This window comes from Diadema antillarum, unplaced genomic scaffold (genome assembly GCF_040938485.1).
Source record: "Diadema antillarum isolate AM-2024a unplaced genomic scaffold, OU_Dant_1.0 seq00000690_RagTag, whole genome shotgun sequence".
Classification (NCBI taxonomy): Eukaryota; Metazoa; Echinodermata; class Echinoidea; order Diadematoida; family Diadematidae; genus Diadema; species Diadema antillarum.
Genome location: NW_027271595.1, coordinates 58,984 through 82,932, shown reverse-complemented (window position 1 = coordinate 82,932; position 23,949 = coordinate 58,984). Strand labels below are relative to the sequence as shown.

General features: G+C 41.3%; 1 protein-coding gene across 1 annotated transcript in view; it reads right to left on the bottom strand.

The window, feature by feature from the left end:
- Positions 1-3,864: 3,864 nt before the first annotated feature.
- LOC139737354 (transmembrane protein 131-like) overlaps positions 3,865-23,949 on the bottom strand; it is a 60,155-nt gene continuing 40,070 nt past the window's right edge. The window contains exons 12-33 of the mRNA XM_071648031.1: positions 23,590-23,712; positions 23,007-23,198; positions 22,286-22,441; positions 21,301-21,376; positions 20,712-20,823; positions 19,635-19,770; positions 18,239-18,348; positions 17,122-17,197; positions 16,362-16,534; positions 15,687-15,826; positions 14,550-14,745; positions 13,489-13,929; positions 12,476-13,070; positions 11,795-11,982; positions 11,281-11,417; positions 10,272-10,679; positions 9,730-9,880; positions 8,992-9,098; positions 8,461-8,550; positions 6,094-6,230; positions 5,172-5,333; positions 3,865-4,024 (exon numbers count right to left, since the gene is read on the bottom strand). Coding sequence (XP_071504132.1) covers positions 3,920-4,024; positions 5,172-5,333; positions 6,094-6,230; positions 8,461-8,550; positions 8,992-9,098; positions 9,730-9,880; positions 10,272-10,679; positions 11,281-11,417; positions 11,795-11,982; positions 12,476-13,070; positions 13,489-13,929; positions 14,550-14,745; positions 15,687-15,826; positions 16,362-16,534; positions 17,122-17,197; positions 18,239-18,348; positions 19,635-19,770; positions 20,712-20,823; positions 21,301-21,376; positions 22,286-22,441; positions 23,007-23,198; positions 23,590-23,712 — 4,011 coding nt within the window. The 3' untranslated portion in view covers positions 3,865-3,919. The remainder of the gene's footprint in view (positions 4,025-5,171; positions 5,334-6,093; positions 6,231-8,460; positions 8,551-8,991; positions 9,099-9,729; positions 9,881-10,271; positions 10,680-11,280; positions 11,418-11,794; positions 11,983-12,475; positions 13,071-13,488; positions 13,930-14,549; positions 14,746-15,686; positions 15,827-16,361; positions 16,535-17,121; positions 17,198-18,238; positions 18,349-19,634; positions 19,771-20,711; positions 20,824-21,300; positions 21,377-22,285; positions 22,442-23,006; positions 23,199-23,589; positions 23,713-23,949) is intronic.

The window sequence follows — 23,949 nt, the reverse complement described above, 5'->3', positions numbered from 1 at the left end:
AGACACTATGTCACCAAGAAGTCTTCTTCTGTTGTATACTCTGACAACATTACCTCAATAATTGGTGCACAAAGAGAGGCAAAAACCCACGGTCTTTTGACCTTTAAATACACAGCAAATACCCATTACAATCGTAATCTCCATTCCACACATAAACCTTTTCGTCTTCTACATGCCAGCTATTTACTTCTTCATCGCAAAAAGAAAAGAGCAGAAAGACTGTAAAATGTAGAATCCATTTATAAAATCAAACCGATGTGAGTGCTGAAAAAGGTAGAATGGTTTAAATCTTTAAGTTGAACGTCACAACACTTTTGAGTCAATAATCTCTGCTAGTCTACGCAAGAAAAAAAAAAACCTTTCCTTATGTCCAGATGATTTCACTAGATGCAGGAAGTTTTTAAAGTAAGCTTTCACAATTTCTCAGATCCCTAAGCATCACTGTCATCCATCACCATGATGAAACCAGACCATAGATTAAACAATGAAACAACCACTAACATAAGCCATGGTATATATTATTGGCATATTTGACATGTCTCTTTAACAATGACATATACCATCCGCTGCGCACGTCTCACATTCAGTAATAGCTACACACGCTTTAACTGTGATGTTACGTAGACTGCCGTTTCTCTCCCATTTTCAGCAAGTACATCTCAATGAAACAACACGTACTGTACACACACCAATGAAACATTATTTAGTAGTGAAGCACATTATGGGCCATCTGCAGAAAAAAAAAAAAAGGATGGTTGCATTACAATATATGGAAGTATATACACCTCAACATCACTTGCACCAATGCCTTTTGAATTGGATTGGTTTGACGAGAAGAAAACCCAAAATGGCTGACGCACTTGGAGAAGACAGAATTTGAAAGAGCTTGAAACAGAAAACACGAAGGAAGAATTAGCGCAGACAAAAAGAGGGCGACACAGATGCAAGGCTGCACACAATGCATAGCCAAATCAAAAGTACAATAGGAATAACTCTCAGCTAAAATTAAAAGAAGAAAAAAATATCACACAAAATTTGACGTCAAGAAGAAGATATGTTATTGCTGAAGAGATGATCGAATGAAGTGGTAAATCAACTACGCAATTTAACTAGAAATGCTCTCATATCTGCCAAGCACCTTTTACTATAAAAACTATCCTATCCAGCAATTTTTAATTTCCAGATGGTCACTGATGTCAGAAAAAACATGCATAAAACCGAAAATCATCATTTATGTCAATGAGTTCTCTTGATTTTTCTCCTGCATGCCTGTAGCATCCTTATCTGGATCTCAACAGAAGATGCCTTTTGGCCTACCTATTTAATCTAACATTGCAACCACAATTTGTCAGTAGTCTCAGCTAAAGGGATTAATTGACTGTTTGGCGAAACCTGTTCCGTGCCGAATTCTGAAATCCCCATAGATTTAATACACAGGCCGCCAGGTTCCTGTAGGGAATGGGTAAAAGAGCTCCTCTGAGCTTCAAAACCATTCAGTAATTTTGGAACACGGGCTGAAGCCTTCAATAAACTAAACAGTGCACATAAGTATGTAACGGAAGCGCATACCTGACACACATGGCTTGGGCAAATGATCTGCAGTGGTTCTAGAATACTAATTCTGAGGATTGTCAGGTGTAGAAAAATTCAGTCTTAAAATTCTTTTTTTTTTCCCCCCACATTATGTACAGACTGACAGAACTTAATGAACACACGCATTGTGATCTTAATTCCTTCAAAAACATTGATTAAGTCTTGCTATATTCTATAACTCTGATGTTCCCTTGTTCTCCAGAATCCTCTTCTTTTTTTTAAAATAAATATAAAAATAAATAATTTAAGCCATTAGGAGTCCATATGGCAACAGAGGCCCAAGGAGACGACTTGGTGATCATAGAAAATAGTTAATTAGCAAATACTCAACAATTCAACAGTGCAAAAAAAAAATATATATACCATGTTGGCATACACTTTCCCCTAGGCACTCGTCTTCTACAAGCCAACAATGAAGTACATTGAGCTTTGGCATTCTTTATGGTGAATGAAAGATACCACATTGCAAGATAATTGTCAAGATAACCACCCATCAAAACTCTTCAGTTTTGTAAATTGTCTACGACATCTTGGCAGAATCTACAGTAAAGTTATTCCTAATTGCACATATCTAGTTCAAGGAGTCAATACTAAACCACAAATGAGATTTATTTACTGAAAAGGCTAAAGGTTTGTGTTTTTCCATACTCTTACAACAGAGACAAATGAATCAGCCAATTGAGACTTGAGAGTTCCATTTGAAATTGACATGCCTTTTGGTGCTTCACATACACACTTAACACTGAGATGTACTTGCTGGAACCTATGATGACATCACAAAGAGAAGTTCAGTAAACACTACAGATAATCTGAGCCAGACTCAACAGTGAGAAAAGGAGGCAATAGGAAATCAAAGACACAGAGAAAGGGAGGGAGGAAGAGGAAAGAATTAGCAATGCACTCTGACAATGATTCAAGGATGGTGATAGAGTCAATGGGATAGAGATAGAAACAAACAAACAAAGAAAACAGAGTGGAATAATATGGCTATAGATGGGAAGAATGAAAGGAGAGAGTGGAGAGAGGAAGGGGAGGAAGGGGATAGGATAAGGGGAGGGGGAGAGGGAAAGGGAGGGGAGAGGGACGAGAAGGGGGAGGGGAAGGGGGAGGGAAGGGGGAGGGGAAGGGGGAGGGGAAGGGGAGGGAAGGGGAGGGAAGGGGGAGGGGAAGGGGAGGGGAGGGGTAGAGGAGAGGGATGGGAGAGGGAGGGAAGAGAGGAAAAAGTAGATGGAGGGGAGGGGAGAGGGAGGGGAAGGGGAGGGGAAGGGGGAGGGGAGAGGGAGAGTGACTAGAAGGATAGAAGAAGGGAGAAGTGAGGGAGGGGAAGAGAAGGAAGGAGGATAGAGGAGAGGAGAGGGACAGATTTGAATTAAAGATGGTGTCTGTGTCTGTGGGGTATAGACAGAACAAAGATGAATATGAAAGAGAAGGAATATTTTCTGAAGGTTTTCTATTAAAAGTAGAATATCTTTCAGATCACGAGGAGTAAAAGGCAAACAGGAGAAGGAGTGGTGTGAATGATGGATAAGACAAACAGGCTGCAGACAAGAGTACGGTACGATAGAAAGAAATGCTCTCTTAAACATGAACAAGACACAAAAGAACGAGGACAGGTGTAGCATTAGATATACAAAGACAAAGGAGGAAAATGACGTAGGTCTACAGAGACATACACACCACAGTCTTATACTGTATAAGCTGCTATTTTCCTGAGGGCTTATTTTTCGTGAATTTTGCAAATCAGAAACGGACGCAAATTTTAACAACACGCGAAAAATGTCGCCACGCGCTAGGGTAACAGCGCATTTGCAATAGCCTCGGTGTCAATTCGCGAAAACAACATCTCACAAAAAATATCTGTGACCTCCTCATTCGCGAAAATAACAGCTCATACAGTAACGACCAGTGAATGGAAAGAGAGGGGTGAATGCGGTGGACATACAGACCGAGAAACAAGAGATAGGACGGACAGAGAAAGAGTAAAGGAAATACATGAGGAGTTTATTTGCAAAAGGGGCTAGATCCACTTTTAGTACTTTAGAGAAAAACTGGGTTGTTTGTGAGAATTTGTACACAAGTGTACGGAAAATCAAAATCTAATTTTGCTATAATTTCTATTCAAATGTTTGTCTGGATTTGAAATTTTCACTGTAATTAACTCAAATGGAATTCTGTGCAACAATGCTAATAGCTCAATTTTCATCAAAAATGGATCTAACCCCTTTTGCAAATGAGCTCTTCATATGAGGAAACATGTAAGAGAAGGCGGCCAAAAAAATGGGAGAGAAGGCTTTGTCTACACATCAACAGTCTTTATGCTCTTTATCTACTTGTCTGATCCATTAATGTCATTCCAGGGATTGGGTGCCGCCCCATGACGAGGGGGCCCCCAGATGCCGCTCTGAAAGGGGTCAAAAGGTCGTGGAGTTGCCTGGATGAGAAGACAAAATATCAAAAAAAGGAAATAACAATGAAATTGGGGTTACAATCAATTTTCACTGGCACTAAAAAATTTGGAAATCACAAGTAAGTAAGTAATCATGTGCCTATTTATGAATATCTATGCAAATATATTTGTTTGATGTCTTTTCATTATCACTGTACACAAGGTGAGGTTTGAACATTGTAAAAAGACCGTTCACATGGTTGCCAACCTTGTTAACAGCAGTGCAGTATTCTAAAGGCTGAAAAAAGTACATTTGGGGTGGAAAAGCAGTATTTTCATCCTTTCTGTAATAGACATGTGTCAAAATATAATCTGATGTGGGAAAAAAATATTTCCCATGAAACAGACGGTATTTTTGGCAAAAAAAAACCCCAACAAACAACGACAACAAAGAAAGACGTGAAGTACAAAATCCTGCAAAAAAAGTAACAGGGCCCTGTTTCATAAAGCTGTTTGTAAAGTTATGGATGACTTTACGAACGACTGGAATATGAAGTGCCAAATTGGTGGGCCTATTTTTCTTTCTTTTACATTTTAACAAAGTATGACTGTACGTCAATAGTTCATCTACAATGGGACAAAAGTACACTTTCAACTAAAAATGTCTGTTAAACATGTACTGTAAGAATAATCATTATCATAAGCAAATTTCAACTTTAGCTATATCGAAATCAGCAATGATTAGGAAACAAACTTAGCTTGCCATATTTAAGTCGTTCGTAAAGTTGTGCGTAATCTTACAAACAGCTTTATGAAACAGGGCCCAGATGACATTTCTGTGTATTGACCGATTCGGGTTCGTTGAGGGCAGCAGACATTTCATGGCACTAGGCGCAGCCATAGTGGGTGTCTGAGCCGACCCCCCCCCCCCCCCTGCTCTCCCCCACCCCAGGCAACATGTTTATCACGCACTTGTAACAAAGGTTCGCGCACTAAGCAAGCATTCGCGCACTCAGTACGAGACGCCCATTGGCTAAAGCAGTTTTTCATTTTGCGCGCGCGCTAATGTAGGGAGAGGGGTGGGGAAGAGGAAAGGGGGGGGGGGGGGTCGGCTAAGACACCCACTATGGCTGCGCCCATGCCAAAAATACACATAGCGCGTCACAGAATCGGTCAATACGCCTTGTCTCACCTCTTGGTCTGAGCCGGAAAGAACTCCGCTCGTTTCCAGCAGGGAGCCGCCGCTGGTGTCGGACGGGCTGCTCCAGATGGAGTTGTCAAACAGGGTGGTGGGGCCGGATCCATGCCAGGAGTTGTCTCTCTGGGGCAAGGAACTCGACCACAGGTTGAAGTCCTGTGCATATAGTAAAAAAAGGAAAAAAAGATGACTGACTTACTCCCTTTTATAATGAAACTAAATTGCGCACATACCGTGGAATATGTCAGATGTGGAAGTTAGCATAGCAGGCACTGGAATGAGAGAGTTCTACTAATTCTGGCAATAAATACACTACTTGTTCAATAGGTACAAGGATGGTAGTAATGATAATTTGTTCTTTTTTTGAAAAGTCATATCAATTATCATCTCCATCACTATCATTATTTTTATGATGGCTCATCTGAAGCCATTTTTGTCTTTCATAATAACTTTGTCACAGCTATGATAACAGTCTCAATCTTGTTGCATTGCATTCTACTTTTTCACATTTACTCTTGGCATTTGCCAGAAACAATGGAAAGCTTCACTACAATCACCACCATCATGACTATCATCATCATCATCACCAAAACCAACCTCACTACCCTCATTAAAATGCCAGCACTTTAAAAAAAAATCATCACCCTCGCATCATCATCATTGGCACTATCATCATCAATCACTATCATACCTATTTTAACCATCAAACCTCCATCACAGCTGCTTCCAAAGCTATCATCATCACCATCTGGTCAATTACTAACGAGCGGCACTGTCGAAAAACCTACCAAGGCAACAGCGTTACGTCTACCAATTTTCCCCAACCATTATTACCACCACCATCCTCCACGGAGTCATCACTACTATGTCACCCATCACCATCAACACAAAAGGTTTTCGGAAACTGTCTGCCTACCGAGTGGGTGTGATGAGGAGAGCCGGTATTGGTGGACCAGGTGGTCGCACTGGATGCCGGTGGACTGGTGGGATTGGTCTCCCACATGCTGCTCCCTATCGGGGCACGGCTCACCCCAAAGCCAAGCCAGTCAGTGCCTGGTGCAGGAAATACCAACAAAAAAGTCGATGATTTCAGATATTTTCATGTAGATACCATTACCCCAAAGCCCAGTCAGTCATTACCCGGTGCTGGAATCAATACAAAAAAAAAAGTCAACAACTTTCGATACTTTCACGTAGAAATCATTACCCCAAATCCAAGCCAGTCACTACCTGGTGCTGGAATCAACACAAAAAGTCAAATTTTCTAGATACTTTCATGTAGATATCATTACCCCAAAACCCAGCCAGTCACTACCTGGCGCTGGAATCAAGATAAACATAAACAGTATTAGATACTTCATTGAATATACCATCACCTTCAGGCAGTCCCATTTACATGATGTTGCACCTCAGGGATATCAATATAGAGCATTTCAACTATTATGTATCACTTTTTTTTTACACCCTCAACATCCCCCCCCCCCAAAAAAAAGAAAATCAAACTAGAAATGTCGCTATGGCGACTGATGCCTCCGCCATAATGCATGATTCTCCCAATAGGCGTATAGTACAATGTCTTCACAATGTGTGATCCATGACAGTTTCACGTAACTGGCAAAATATTGAAATGACAGGTTTGTCAGAAATGTCTTGAACTGGGTTTGCTTTAATTTTCTAAGAGTGCAGGTACACATATTTGGGGAATTGAGAATTTTTACTTGAATTCTGACAGACCGTTTTATAAGTTTATGCATTGAGTAATTTCCAAGGTATGAAGAAAGAGTGTAATGACGGTACAAAATTGATTTTTTTTTTTTTTTTTTTTTTTTTTTGGGGGGGGCATTGAAACCTGGCCTTTGACCCTTAACCTTTGACCTTTGACCTTCTGGCTGGAAATTTCCAAGAGAATCTCCACTAGGTAATGCATGTAATAAGTTTTGAAACTAATAATGCAAGCATTGCATATACTAGTATATGAGGGAAATAGTAAAATTTTGAGGAGTTGACCTTGACCTTTGACCCCTGACTATTAACCCATGACCCCTAAATTCCCTAGATAATCCCTGCCAGTCAGTACATGCGTATGTACCAAGTTCCACGAAGATACATTAAAACCATTTGCAAGAAAAGTGATATTGCAACATTTTCACCTAATCTTTGACCTTTTGACCTTTGACCTTATGACATGAAACTCTCTCTGGAGAATCTTTACGCAGTAGTACATGTCCAAACCAAGTTTCAAGAAAATACCTTTGGGCATTGCATAGATATGGGGGGAATTGCAACATTTGTAGCATTTGACCTTGACCTTTTGACCTTTGACCTCTTGCCAATGTCACTAAAATCATATCAACTAATTGTCCCATCATACATCATCCTCCAACAAAGTTTGGTGAAATTTACTCCATCCAGTCTCGAGTTATCGCGTAAACGGATACAATTTCATGATTTGACCTTGACCTTTGACCTTTGACCTTTTGCCGATTTCACCCAAAATCTAATCAAATAATTGCCTCATCATACTTCATACTTGGACCAAGTTTGGTAAAATTCCAGTGAATATTACTCAAGTTATCGCGTAAACGAAAGCGGACGGACGGACGGACGGACGTACGGACGTACGGACGTACGGACGTACAGACGTACGGACGTACGGACGTACGGACGGACGGACAACCCGAAAACATAATGCCTCCGGCACCACTTCGTGGCGGAGGCATAAAAATCAAGGTAGCTTCGTTTGACAAATTAGTCATACACACATTCAGATCATTCTGAACAAAGCAAAAACAATTCCATTTACAGTAAATCATAGAATTGTGTTATTTACGTTACTTTGCATGTCTCTCTCTTTCTGGTAAACTTTACAATACATGGACATCCATTTTACAAAAACAATAATACCAAAAAATAAGACCAAAAAATGAGGCAGTTTCATGGATGAGAATTTGTATTTCTCTCAGAGATGTGTGTTTACTGCTGAGAATATTTGACATCAGTTTGTACAAAATCACTAACCTTACATAGCTGTCAAGCACAACATTTTACTAGAAAATTGCTGTTCAACTGACAGAGTGTTTTACCAGTTTGATTATCATAACAATCTGAAAATAAGCAAAATTGTACAAAGTGCACCCTAAACCAAGAGAAAATATTTCTAGAGCATAATATAAAGAAGATGCACAAAAAACAAGAACACAACAGATGATTTAGAGAAAGACATGTGCAAGGGGGTTCCCATTTGAGAGAGTAAAATGGCCTGAGCCCTTGCAATATCATTTACCTTGGCTGGATGGGGGTGGGGGCAGTCCAGGGGGTGCAGACACGGAGGTGGTGGGGTGGGGCATCCAAAGGGAGGATGTCATGGGGTCTCCTGCATGGCAAAAGAACGTAAAAGGATTAAAGGTTAAAGAGTCTTCTAACAGGCACTATATCTCAACTGTCCCACGACGCTGGCTCTTAAGAGTGTGCTTGTCATTCATATTTGACCTTGCACAATATCTATAGTCCAAATCAAACACGTCAATTGGCTAATAGAGGCTTCCTCTTACACCAGGCTCACCCACATTTACTTCACTGTAAAGATCTGGGCTCTAACCCTGAACATACAACAAAGAGATATGTGCAGTTCATCTAAAGTAAATCTCAAGTAACTGCGGTAGTCCAAAATATATAAACATAAACAAAATACCAAACCGTCTGATTATCATCTATACTCATTCATCATCAGACATATCAACAAGGTCTTCTTTGCATTACACATCCCTGTTTACAAATCACTTCACAATGGGCGTACTTATTTCCTCAGGCTTACCTCCACCAAATGGGAAATGAGACGCATTCGGCATGGTTCGTTTCTTGGCCTTGGGCAGTCCAGAACCTTGGTCCAGCTTGCTGATGCCAGATCCAAAGAAACTGGGACTGAGTTTGGGAGAGAACCAGAAGGAAAATGTATGTGATAGGTCTAGAAAAACACTTTCCTTGCTTCTATGTGTACAAGCATACCATGATGGCAAAATCAACAACTGAAACATACAATGAAAGAGATATTAATTTACTCATATACACATACATCCCATTATTGAGAATATATACATTTTGTATATTGAGCATTGTCACTAGTCGAATGAAAGGAGGTACATCCTGAAGTCTGTACACAGTGGCCACACACTTTTGATTCTCCACAGAAACATCATTTTCTTGGTACAAACACTGCAACCTCCATCTTTGCTACACATTCCTGCGCCTTACATATCTCCATTATTTCTGGGCAACAGCAATCTTTGACCTAATACTCATGTAATCGCATCGTAGAGAAGGCATCGATCTAGCGACCAATCTGCTAAGAGCTAACAACATCCATCCATAACTAGACAGTCAGCATGTCTCTCGACAACATTTCTGGCACATTGAACACTTTCACTGTAATACCTGCAGTTTGAATGAAGTCATCTCCACTACATTTTGCGATGATAACACACACCCTTCCTCCCCCAATCCTGTCCCTACCTACTGGCAAGCACACATGTAAAAGAGGTAAGTTTGCTCTTACCTGGCAGGTCCGGCAGATGATCCACTGTTGGTGTCTGAGCTGCTGCCGCTAGCCTCCACTCCCGCCGGCCCCCAAAGAGAGGGCCGGTTGGGCAGCACGGCGGAGCGCAGCTTGCCACTCTTGGTCTGGCTCTGTTTGGTGCCAATGGTCCCTGATAAATGCAGCAAAATATATGAGCAGAGAGTGAACTAAGAGTTAGAACGCAATCTTGACAGCATAAATGGGCTCCACATGATGAAAGGTACATACACATTGATTCAAGAGTTTCTTTCCTGTAGGCAGTAACTCACATGCTTCAGATTTCTAGAAAAACAAACAAAAGAAAACAAGAACACCCAGATGATGACTAATTTTAGCACCAGTCACAGGAAGACTGATGAATAATGCAATACTAATTGTGGGTCACTAGACATCACAACATACCTTGGATATCAGCAGCTTTCAGTGTTGATCTTGCAGAAATGTTCATATACGAGCAAACTGCAAACAAACGTTGAAACTGAATAACAAAATAGTTGGGGAGTTGCATCAGAGAGTCTTACCAGGGTGAGACGCACTCTCGCCAACAGTACTGAACGCAGACTTCTCAGGTGCCGATAGCTGCTTTGCCAATTTGGGCTTGACAGCATTGTTGACTGTGGCGAGAGTAGCCGGTGGAGTCACTGGGACGTTGGTTGTCACGGCAGGCGAAGATTCCCCTTCCCCAATGACCGAGCCCGACACCGCACTGCTGTAGCTGATGGGCCGCGTGCTGGCGCTGCCGACAGGGCCAGAGCGCAGGGAGGCGGCCTGACCGGCAGCTGCCGAGGGTTGCTGGGTCTGGGCCGTGGGGCGTTGGTGGGCGGGGCCAGATGGGATGGGCTTGGCCTGGTCCCACAGTGGGAGGGGCGAGTCCTTGTCAGGTTCGCTGCTCGTAGTGCTGGTAGCATCACTGTCTGGTTGCTTAACTACTGCAATGATCAATGAGAATAGCAATGGTAACTCTTTTCTGCTCCTGCCACTTAGTGTACCACCAAAATGACATGGCAAATAAAGTGATTACTGTATAAAAGAAAAAAGAAAATTTGCAGGAGTGGTTTTTTTTTTTTTTTTTTTTTTGCGCTCAGCCAAAATGAATTTTGCTTACTTTTAATTTGGGGGATTGAAAATATTCGGTAGCATTACATATAACAAGCACAAAAAAAATGTGTGTGCTTTTGTTTTCGAAAATAGTTTCAAGAGGCACAAAATGTGCTAAGTATGCACGTTTACAGTAATACATAATATGTTACACAGAGATAAAAAACACTGATTTGCAAGTAGGTATCCACAAGGAATTCGATTGCAGAGCTCACTGAACCAGGATGCCTCCTTTTTGTCAGGCAGTCACTCCATTCTCCAATCAGTAATAGATGGAGAAATGTGTACATGCACGTGACGTTGCATTAATGTCAGGATTAAAGTCTATATTTTCGCATGTTTAAAATTAACAATAATAAAAACCCTGCGAAGTATATGGTGTATAAAGTGGGTAGAAATACTGCTCTTGAGAGCTAAGGAAGTCAGGTTTACCCTTTGGAGTTTTCATGTGCTTCTTGGTGGCCTTAACAATCTTCGCTGCGATAGAATGTGGCGAGGTTGGCTCTTTCTCATTGTTGTCATGGCGACGGCCTCTCTCCAAGGGTGTACTGTATGGTAGTTCGTAAGTGCTGCAACGTCAAAAGAAAACAAGAATATTTTCATTGGTTGCTTTTCAAGTAATGACATTACCACAACTCCCATTCAAGAAGAAGTGGCCTTAAGTGGAAGCAACAGTATGTACATCGCAAACTACAGTGTGTTGCATAACAATCCATGGAAAAACTATTTCCAATCAATGTTATCCTTCAGTTTCCAGATATGAAGCCGAAACGGAACATTCACACAAGATTTGAAAATCTCAGTCCTTTTACGAAAGAGACAGCTATCTAAGTTCACTCACTTCAAAGAATGGGTTGCTAGATAAGTTACATGGAATCAATGAATATTTGTCTTTCCCATGATTGCCATCTGTCACTAAACATCTTAAGAATCTGCTTGTCCTAACCTTGGTCTGCAGACGTCGCCGTTGAAGGGTGACTTGGAACCGGTCTTGGAGGAGCTCTTGCGCACCTTGCTCTTGCTCTTCACGTTGTGGAACCGCTGGGATGGGAGGCGCTGTGTCTCGGTCTCCTGGTCCTCTACCGGGGCCGTGGACACGCCCGACTCACTCAGGCTGGCGTCGTCGTCAACATACTGCAAGACAACGCAGGTAACCAGCATTTGATGAGGCTCACCTCCATATTATCACATCAGTTAAAACTATTAAGTTGTCTTTGTCGAAGACATCATGACTTTTTTTCTCAACTGACTCTTGTTACTTTTAAATGACTTGATCTCACACAAATTTGAGAACTGTTTTTCAGCAATAACTTACCACAGTAACTTATGCTGAAAAAAATGTTTTCAGCATCACACTTACGATAGTCTCAGTTTCTACTTTTCACAGAATTTCACAACAAATCAGTCGTTCCTTCCAATTCAGTTCTGTTCTTGTTTGAGCTGACACATACACATGTAAATGAGTCTGCTGCCTTTCCGAATCTATCTATCGTTTAAAATGGCAGTAGACGCGCTCCGTTAACATGAGATATCAAATGTGCTTTCAAGCACGCAGACATTAGACTTTAACATTTGTAAGGATGATTGGTTAGAGCAGAAGTTAAAATAGGGGGAAAGTTGGGCTTACTTGTCTGTTGCTCTTCTCTGAATACTCTGACTCTGCGTTGGATTCTTCGGTTGTCGTTGATGATATTTCGTCCCTGTCAAGGTCCTTGACCTCTGACCTATGGACTTTGTGTCTCTCGGTGTCATCTCTCCCCGCTGTGTACTCTCTTGACTTGGCTCTGCCGCGGGTGTTGAGCTTTCGGTAAGAAGTGTCGTAGTCTGTTGGCATGCTGGCATGACTCTCGTCCACCAATTCGCTGCTCACTACTCTACCATTGCTATATTCACTATGTTTGCTGTGTGACACCGACTCCAAGTTATTCTCAAAGTCGGGCGGGAGGGTCCGCTTGCTGCGCGCCCCTTTCCGGTCGTGCGACGAGTACGTTGCCTGACCGGCAGCCGACCTGCTGCCTAATTTTTGGGGCTGCGAGGCGGTAGTACTGCTAATATTGTTGATTTTCTCTCTGTCCATGGACCCTTGCCGCTCAAGTTGTCGGGCATTATTGGCTACTGAACTGGCTGCTGATCGGGACTTGGACCCCGACCGGCTGCTTGAAAATATGTTCAGTTTTTCACCGATACCCGACAAACCAATAGCAGACAGAAGGCTTGTTGCTCTGGAAAGAAATAGAGGACAAAATGGAATCACATTCACTTTAAGGTTTACATTTCTCCTCAATCAATTATATTTTCATATATTTGAAGTCAGAACAGGAATAGAAGGAAAGGAAACACATATCAATTTTCACTAGACATCTCACGACAAAATAAGAATGCATAATATACAACTGAATATTCATGACTTAAGAATCAAATCACAAATTTATTTAAATTCCAAGAAGTTAAGACAGATTAGGTGTTCAAATGACTGTTGGAAACCCACAGAAGTGTGCCATAGGATCTAAGATCAGCTATCACCATAGTGAGCAGCATGGCTTACCTTGACTTTTTGTTTGACGTTATCACCATAGTGAACTAGACCAGCTATCACCATTGTGACCTAGACCAGCTAACATAGTGAGCAGCATGGCTTACCTTGACTTTGTTTTGTTTGACGATGCTGTTCCTCCTCCCCCATCACCCCCTCTGTCACCTCCACCCCCTGTGGATGCGGTCGTCGACGACGGCTGCGACATCTTCAACCCCGCGATGTTCCTCAGGTCGAATGGCTTGATAGTTTCGAGCTCCGCCCGGTCCTCCTCCGACAGCTTGGCCCGGGAGGCACCGCTGGGCTCCAGGTAGCGCACCATCTCCAGGTAGGAGACAGCGACGATGACGAGGAAGAGCAGCGTCATGAGGCAGACGGAGAGCAGGTGGAGGGGGATCTCCCAGTGGGGGCGGGGGAGGGCGGCCGTGCAAGGGGCCAGCATGTTTGGCGGCAGGGTGGCTATCAGCGTGAAGGAGAGCGTCTCGCCGGTGAACGCCACCACCTCCAGCTCGCGGGTCACACGGTTCAGGGTGAAGTCGGGTGTAAACCTGCCATGGTAGATACAAGGAGAGCGTTTGTTTGCTTTATTTTCCTCGGGGAGCTTGTTGGAAAAGCATTGGACATCATATTACCATGATTCCCTTGGACAACTGGTACTACTTCTGCCACTACACTGCTTAGCACAGACTGTTATCTAGGATACCACTTGGCCGAGTCCTGGCTGGCTCAGGAATATAATGCAGGGAGTTAAAATAAGTGACGCACAGTGATGAGACACAAAGTCTATCTCATGATTAGGACAGAGGGTGTTCATCATTTTAACCCGCACCTGCACTCACAGATTGGGGGAGGGGGAGGGGTGTTGAAGCGGTGGAAAAATTGAAAAAACAAAAACAATCCAACAAAATTGTTCCAAATTTACCAAGATAGTACACAGTCCTCCCTGCACAGTCTTCCTTATCAACCCAGTGCACTCCCATTATAACCAATACAGTCAAGACAAAATTTTGCTTACAACAAAGTCACAATATTCAGGTCCCAAAACTAATACGTCTTTATACACAAAGAGCAGCAGGCTATCACAAAATGTTGATATTATGAAAGAAAATGCCGGTCCCGAAGACTTAATCTATTATGAGAGCTGCCTGATTTGAATATTAAGACTCACGCTATATCCAGCCTCCTGGTCTCATTGGGCAGGATCTCCATGGCACGACACTGCAGCACCCTGAAGCCGAAGCCCTCGCACAGTCTCCCGTTAATCAGGAAGGTGTCAATGGACAGCGGTAGCTGGCCAGTGTTCTTCATGTTAAAGGTACGCTTCACGGTGAAGTTGGGAGGGCTCCTCGCCTTGGGAGATGTTTCTGATTTTGATTGAAGACAAGCAACAACACAAATGAGTTTCACTAGAATTTTTTTTTTTCCCATTAAAAAAGATTGGAGAGGGCTCTCATCAAATTGAACATTAACTCACTAAATGTATCTCTCTAGAGTAATGCAAACAATCTACTATCACGCTTATCCCGTTTGAGTTCAAGACTGTTTAAAACAAAGGCTCAATAAAAGTCCTACATATCAATGCAGACAATCTACTACCAAACTGAACTAATCAAGAAGATTTGAGCTTTGTAACATTTTGATGCCACCAATTATTTTCCATGAGAGCGTAGCAAGTCCCCTGTAGTTTGTTCTATATTTTCCACATAATGTTAACAGACTACTGTTGATGGTCTCATCATACGGTCTTTATCAATCTGTGATGTGCCCAGCCACTCAGCTGTATCACGTTGTGCTCCTGCCTCAATACTCTGACAATTCCTCCATACTTTACTTGCTTATAACTTCGTCAGCACACTCAGGCCTAACAATGTGCCTCACTCCCATGTGAAGGTCACAGTGGCACAATGGGGATCAAGTGGATTAGCTCTATTCACTAGCAGTTAGTTTCCACACATCTGTATTAATCAGCAAAGAAAGCACTTTGGCAGACATGTCAATCACAGAACAATGCAAAGTACCAGTTTAATCAGTATACTGATCATTTTTCAATCGGTTTTATGACCATGAATTTGGTGATTATGAGGCTTTTAGTGAGTTTAATGCAAACTTCAGTTTTCATTTTTCCTGTGTGAGAGAGAGTTCATGTTTATAAAATTCATTTCTTGTATATATCACGTTTTATCAAGAAGGACAAATCGTCAGTGCCATGGTATGAATGAATATCATCATATTCATCCTCATTAAACCACATTAATGTTTTTCACACAGCAGCATCAGAATATCTGCAGTGAAATGAGGAACTTACTATTGCAATCGACAAGGTGGCTACTCTTGAGCTCAAAGAGGAGGTTGCTGTTCACCCCTGGGCGCTTGCTGTTCAGGCGTAGCTCCCCTGCCCCGCCCTGGCCTTGTACTGCCACAGCATCCAAGACCGTCAGGTTGTTCCTACGGAAACCGTAACAGTTGGTTTGTTTTTTTTCTTCTTTCATCACTGATATACTGCAAGCTACTGATGTACTCCCAGTAAATTCTTTAAAACTCACAAGTATGAGGAACAGAGATGGGGGGGGGGGCAAGTCTCGTAAGAAAGAAGCACACACAGAATTTCTATCAGTTCCTTTTTGTTGTTTCCTTTAAAACATAAAAATGTGACAAAAATGGGTGTATTGACAATGCAGAATATCTTATTCCCATTTTGTATTTCCAAAAATCAAAATGTATAGACAAAGCTACAAAATATAACTGCTATGAATTTCATGAGTGATAGTGATTATTACAATTTCAGCGATATAAAATGAAAGTGGTTTTGCTGTTGCCTGAGAGACATTGTAGCTCCTCATACTGTCACTAAATGACAAACCTGTTTCTCATTAGCCAAGTGATAATCAATAGAGCGTCAACTTTAGTTAGGAGTCATTAGGTTTGTTTCTATGGGGAAAAGACAGCATCTGAAATTACTTCAAAAGAGGGCGCTTCTAACCTGATGAGGATGAGGGAATATCTCTCTCTCGTGTCCGTTGGTCTGAAGCCAATGTGCACGGTGACATTCTGGCGTGGCTTGAGGGCCACCACGGTAGCATCGGCACTCGGCGTCACGCCGGTGGCGCTCTCCACCGCCTCTCTGTGAGACTTCAGGCATTTTCCTGGCGACGACTGCACAACAAAAACAAATGGAGGTATGATAGGACACGATATTTACAGGACTCTCTTTTCTAACTACTCATCAGTTTCTATGCTCTGGTAAGGAGAGGTGCAACACCAATGCAGGTCTTGAGATGTCGGTTACAGAGACGTTACCCTGCATTCAGGCTAACTGACCTTTAAGATGTGGCTACGAACAAGAGGTATCTAATCACTATTATCAACATCATCATTTCATGCATACAAATTTATTTTAGATCTATACTTTTACTGATAAATAACATCAAAGGAAGCATTGTAAGCTACATGGGGAGAAAAATGTCAAAGTCTGATTGCATGGTTCTCTTTATAGAATCTTGAAATATTTTGGTCTTACTAGGATACACAATGACATCACTTGGGATGTTTTTCTACGATTCAGCAAACAACAACGAGGCACACATTCATAGTTACTACACACTTCAAAAATTATCAATCAGGGAACAATGGGCTAAAAATTATGATGTTCTGCTGGAGAGCACCGACATTGAGACTGGTGACAGTGGTTCACATGATTCGAACACATTCTAATTCTATGTACTTTAATTCTTTGGACTCACCTTATCTTTAACATCTGCTAAAAAGAACACACTAGGATCGTCTATTTCGATGAACTCAGGATCCATCTGCTCATTGCTGGTAGGTTGAAATGCAGTTAAGAGAAATGGGAAGAATAGAAAAAAATAATAATTTAGCAACCTACAAGACATACAATGCGGTCTAATGTCAAAAAGCATTCAAACTTTTCACATCTAGCAGCTTTTCTCAATCACATGCATTCTCATCCAGAAGACAAAAGAATCATAGTCAATTATACTGATTTCACATACTTGCATCCTACTCGTACTAGTTTTAAAATGCATGAGGTAGTGTCGCTTAAATAATGTGTAAAAAAACAAACAAAATAATGCCATATCAGAGAAATTTCCATTGCTTACAAATCACGAGGTCTTCTTTCCAAATGTAACACCAAAACCCATCCCCCCCCCCCAAAAAAAAAAAGAGGAGAAATATTCTATTCATAACTACTGTATTTCTGAACCTATTTCTATCATTCTGTACCTGGTGCATACCATATATTTTTTCACTTCATCAATACAAAAATAAATTAACTCATCAAATCATTTTGACAATTGAAGAAATTCATGTATGCACTTTGAGTTTATCCTATACAATGGACCTCAAAATTTCTGAAATTGACTGGCCAATTAGAGTATACCATGCAAAAGTGGAGTCATGAATCTGTATAATTTCTAGCACATTTCTGGTAAAATGGTGTATGGTAATGTCTTGTTCTTTTTTCTTTTTCTTTCCTGCTTTTTTTTTTTTGGGGGGGGGGGGAGGGGGAAGAATTGGATGCATGACTCAATGTCATTTGACACATAGGGGGAATGGGGGAAAATGGTGCCAATTCAGGATCATCACTAACCCATTTTACTTAAAATAGCAACCTATCAGTTAAATTAACTTTGGAACAGTGTTAATACCACTTGGCTGCAGCTTACATATTTGCACCACTCCAAACTGAACTCATGCATCCATTCTCACTGATCTACTCTAGATTATGAATCACATCTATACTGTTACTCTCACACTGCATGAGTTATTCATTATTCTGTAAGTACTTTTCATGTTTACTATCAATCACTTGACTAATGAAGTGCATGCAATGTTTACCTGTCTGTGAGGAGGTCCAGCGCACCAGCTGGGTCCTGGTAGGCTGAGATGGGAAGGAGCTGAGCTATGACCAGTCTGTCTGTCGGGTTCATCAACACCACCTCCGTCGTCTGATCGGATGGACAGAGAATGAAGGACAGACATACAGACAGACAGACAGACAGGCAGACAAATAAACAGACAGACAGACAAGCAGGCAGATAGGTAGATAGATAGATAGATAGATAGACAAACAGACAGACAGACAGACAGACAGGCAGGCAGAGAAACATACAGACAGACAGGCAGGAAAAAAACAGATGGGAAATGGAGAGAGAAAAGAGACAGATACAATTGTACATTAAAACCTCACTAGTACAGATGCAGTCTCACAGAGATTGAACTCTTTCAGTCCTGGGGACGATGTATTAATGTACAATGTCAACAGGTCCAAGGAGGGTTACAATACCATTACACAAACATAACTCAGCTGATTAATATTGCATATTACGTTAGAATTACCCCTTCAGGACTAAACCATGATTAGCAGTGCATGTCCAACTGTAACAAAGCACCAACAAAAACATCAAGAAATGCATTATTTTTTTCAAAGAGAATGGCCATATGAAACACACTGATTGTCCACGAAGAAAATCAACAAAAGTATTCAAGCGTGTACATTGTCTGAGTAACGTCTGTGGTCCGTGTCATTGTCTGTATGATATGTGTTTGTGTCTGGGAGATCGAGGTGTCAGTGTCTGGTTTGTGTCTGAGTAATCAGTGTGAGTGACTGGATGATCTGTGTTTGTGTCTGGGCGACCAGTGTCAGTGTCTAGTTTGTGTCTGAGTGATCAGTGTTAGTATCTCTATGGTCTGTGTTTGTGTCTGGGCGATCAGTGTCAGTGTCTAGTTTGTGTCTGAGTGATCAGTGTTAGTATCTCTATGGTCTGTGTTTGTGTCTGGGCGACCAGTGTCAGTGTCTGGTTTGTGTCTGAGTAATCAGTGTTAGTATCTCTATGGTCTGTGTTTGTGTCTGGGCGATCAGTGTCAGTGTCTAGTTTGTGTCTGAGTGATCAGTGTTAGTATCTCTATGGTCTGTGTTTGTGTCTGAGTGATCTGTGCTAGTGTCTGGATGATCTGTGTTTGTGTCTGGGTGATCAATGTCAGTGTCTAGTTTGTGTCTGAGTGATCTGTGTTTGTGTCTGGTTTGTGTCTGAGTGATCTGTGCTAGTGTCTTGATGATCTGTGTTTGTGTCTGGGCGATCAGTGTCAGTGTCTAGTTTGTGTCTGAGTGACCTGTGTTTGTGTCTGGATGATCTGTGTTTGTGTCTGGTTTGTGTCTGAGTGATCTGTGCTAGTGTCTGGATATCTGTGTCAGTGTCTGCTTTGTGTCTGAGTACGTAGTAAGAGTGCTCACCGATGTGTTACCGATGTAGGTGAGTGGGAACCTGGCCTCTCTTCTGTCTGCTAGCTTGGGCCACTCCAGCTCTGCCTGTACCTGAATTGGGATCTGCTTCACCAGGTTGCTGTTCAGGTACATGGTCGTATTCACACTGCAAATAGGAAATAAACCAGTCTTTGCTAGACAACCATAGACTAAATCAGTGTTTCTCTGATACTGCATTACAAAATGTATGCCTTGCTGTGATACTAGAGTGCTAGCACTGCAAACAGGAATCGTAAGAAAGTTTCTGCTAGGACTAGAAGCCTTTCCTCATACAAGATACATCCAGTTTATAGGATGCTGCTCTGAAAGTGCCTGAACATTTGAAATGGGAAGCAAACAAACAAAAATTCCACGAAGGTCTGTCTCATATCATCATGAGGTCAGGGTCATACTGCAGGCAGTTATGGTGATTTGACTATTGTACCTATTCTGCAAACTTTACTTCTGATATGTAATTGATGGTAATGAAGATGAAGACATCAAATTACCTAATAACTTGGGAATGTTTGTCATACTGATTGTGGTGACGGTCCCCATAGGGGGAAAAAAATAACTGAATTGATGAGCACATTTTTTTGTATGCCTAATATTTTGACCTAATCAATACGACAGAATGGCTGTCTTGTCATGAATCAAGATATTCACGTAGTCAACTCCCACTGAATTTGTAAAAATGTGCAAAACAAAACTCTGCCATCATTGTCAAAGTGTTTGGCTTTCCTCAGGCTTACTACATCATTTAAAGAATATGATACAGAACAATTTTGAACAAAAACATGTTACAATTTGCTTTGCAATTTTTCTGTAAATTGTTCTTTGTTTTGTGTTGAGCCCTCGTCACATAAACATGGTAAATTTACTCAACAGCATCACAAGTTTCCAACATATCTTAAAAAAGAATGTATCATTAACTTTTGTCAACAAGGACGGGTTGAAACACCAGAACTTCTCAGCTCACAAAGTCACCACAAGATGTACAAGAGGTGACTGGTCCCTTAAAAAGAAAAGAAAAAAAGAAGTTGCTCCCTGCACTACTTTTGTCTTTACCTTCTGTCACCAGACTCCACGAGTCTGTACCACTTGTTGCGTAGGTAGTTATAGGACAGCTTGTCTATCTCCTGGGTCTCATCCAGCAAGGCCAAGGATGACAACCACAGGTCTGAATGGCAGAAAGAGAGGGGAAAAATCACGGTAATATCTTGGGAGGGCAGAAGTATGTATGAATACTTCTTGCAGACTGCATCAATGGCATATATAATTCTATCAAAATATACTATACCACATTCACAAACTGGAAATCCCTACTACCTGAATATGCACAAAGTACAAAGAACATACAACAGGTAAATACATTCACATGCTTTAATCTTCGAGCTCGTTTCTGGTCATGCAAAATGTACAAAGATTTCCACACCACAAAAATTTCCACTTTAACAGCAATCTCCCACAGGCTGGAGGGAAGACAGTAAATAGATTCGGTGTCATTTTTTCACATGCTCTGTCTCCATAAGTATTAGATTTTACTCAGACTTGATTATCAAGTCTCTGAAATGTGGTACTGTAACTAGATTGTCTCAGCTCCCACATTCAAACAGTAAGTCATCATGTCACGGTGATCACTCTATTCTGCACTTACTTAATGAGTTTACTGGCAGCCCTACATAGCAGTCACTAGCACACGACTTTCTGGCATCAAAGACTATTCTTCCAATCTGAAAAAGATACATAACAGAAGAACATACAAATAAGCAATACTTAAGGAAAATACATAATCATTTGTACAAAAGAGATGGAAAAGAATTGGGTACAAGTTAAACTGCAACCATCCATACATTCTGCATCTGCTATGCTGGGTTTTGAAGCATTTAGTGCTACTTGTAAAAGTGATGCAAAATCATTGTTCAATTCTCTCATGACAATGAGGGCAGCATTCTCTGCAGATCATATTTCCTGAACTGGGGGGGCATTTCACGAAGCATTTTGTCTGACAAACTGTTTAATGCTACTGAAATAATTGCATCTGATTGGATGAGAGCAAATTTGTCCCGACATGAAATGCCCCCCCCCCCCCCCCCCCCCCCCCGACTGATGTTTGTATGGTGCGAAAAGTATTAGTTCCCACTGAATCACTTATTAAGCTGTAATCAAAAACATTCAAGCCACGGTGATGAAAAGGCTGATGAGGATGTCAACAAAATTTAAAGTTTCTGCTAAAACAGGAACTCATTCATCACACAAACTGTCCCTTTGTCACCATCTTGGCAATCATCTTCACCAGAAAGTCCTATCATCTACCTAACAGGGCACATACAGTGTCATACAATTGAACATACATACTGACACACACACTTCTTTGTTTTTGTCAATCTTTTATTTTTCTTTCTTTTTTCATATAAACAATATACAAATTAGTTAATTACAAAATAATACACTCATTATGACAACATAAATTCCACATTGTCAATATTACGAATGAAAAAGAAAGAAATTTGTATATAAACAAGGATAAAGAAAAGGCAAACACATCAAACAGAAGGGAACAAAGCAACCCCCACACACACACATACATACATACATACATACATAAATACACACACACTGCTAAAACCAAAGCCATTTACCTTCTGCTTTTTATGGGCTTCAACCTCTACTTGGGTGACTTTGACGGGTGGCTTGTAGTAGAAGCGATCGTCGGGAGGGTCTGATGCTATACTCTCTATTCTAAGGCGGTGACTGAAACTGTTGGTTACTGTGATGCTTTGGGACTGTGTGTACCCCTAATAATAATAGAAAACACAAATAATTAGACAGTATTTTATCATGCCACTGTCACTTAACAGTCAAAGCTTTAATTACACTCATGTGTGTTTCATCGGCGTGATGTTGCTCCCAAATGGACTTCATTACAATGTTGAGTCAGAAAGAGCAAATCATGTCAATGTCAAACACTCCACATATTCATGACCACAACTATGAATTGCATGCAAACACTAAATAGGCATCAATAAATCACATATAAACACACTTTTCAAACACTGAATGCAAAAGCAGAAACTTCATATTAGACAAGCAGTCTGGGCATAGATTATTTTTTATCATGGTGTCCTACACACACATACACACACACACATGATAATTCATATCCATTCACTACAAAATATTAATGAATACCCGCATTTGACTATCCATTCCTCCATTCATTCACAAATTCATACATTAATGATTGTAGATTTCCATTTCTGATATCAAGTGCATAGAGAATTAATGATGATTATTACGTGCTTTCTATCATCATCATTATCATCACATGTGAATCTGTGAATATGGGGTATATCTGCTCACCGGGAAAGACGGTTTCATGGTGATATAATCCGGTCTGACGCTGAGGAATCCCTCCACTGTTTTCAGGATGGCTAGTACCCTCTTCTCCTCAAACGGAGTGTTGAAGATGACCTCTCCAATAAACTGACCTTCTGTTAGGGGCGCCGTCACGGTGACCACGAATGTGGCCATGTGACCAGCTGGTATCACAACCTGCAAGGAGAGTAAGGATGGGGACTTTGCAGTCTGTGGCAATTTGTTCGTCAGTAGAGATGGATACAATTATGATATTGACAGCAAGACATCCATTCATTTAAAGTTTAGTCACGTTCAGTAAATTCGCTCTCACAAAACAAAGATTAACTCATTGCACATAACTCAAATATGCAATATGAATATCAGTTGGTTATTTTGCCTTCTGTTATTAAGCATTTCCCCTTCCCCCAGTTTCCACAAAAACTACACGCAAACAGCGCAGTGTTGATTAAACACATATAAGAAAAGCTTTAACTCCCCACATCCCCCTCCAAAAAGCCCGGCCTGTTTAGGGTTAATAGCTACAACTTTTTTTAATGGTCACAGAAGGACATCACAATATACTCACAGCGTTGTGGGAAGGGATGACTGTGTCTTGGCTGCCTTCCATGTTGGAGTCATCTACTCTCTCTATGCTCCGCAGCAGCATAAAGCACTTCTCCAGTGTACAGGAAAACGTCTCTAGCGGAACCTGGGGGCAGAAAAAAATCACACTTTATCACATCTCTGTCTCTCTCTCTCTCTTCCTAGCATCTTGGCAAGAAACGGAGGAACATCTCCCTCTAGGCTGGTAATGTGTTTTTAGCAACTATCATCATATTCAGATATATATAACTCTTTTTTTAAAGGGGTGGGGGGTGGGGATGGTTAACTGTCAGTTGCTATTGGACAGGTTTTCATATGTAATCACGAACTGCCTCACACCATA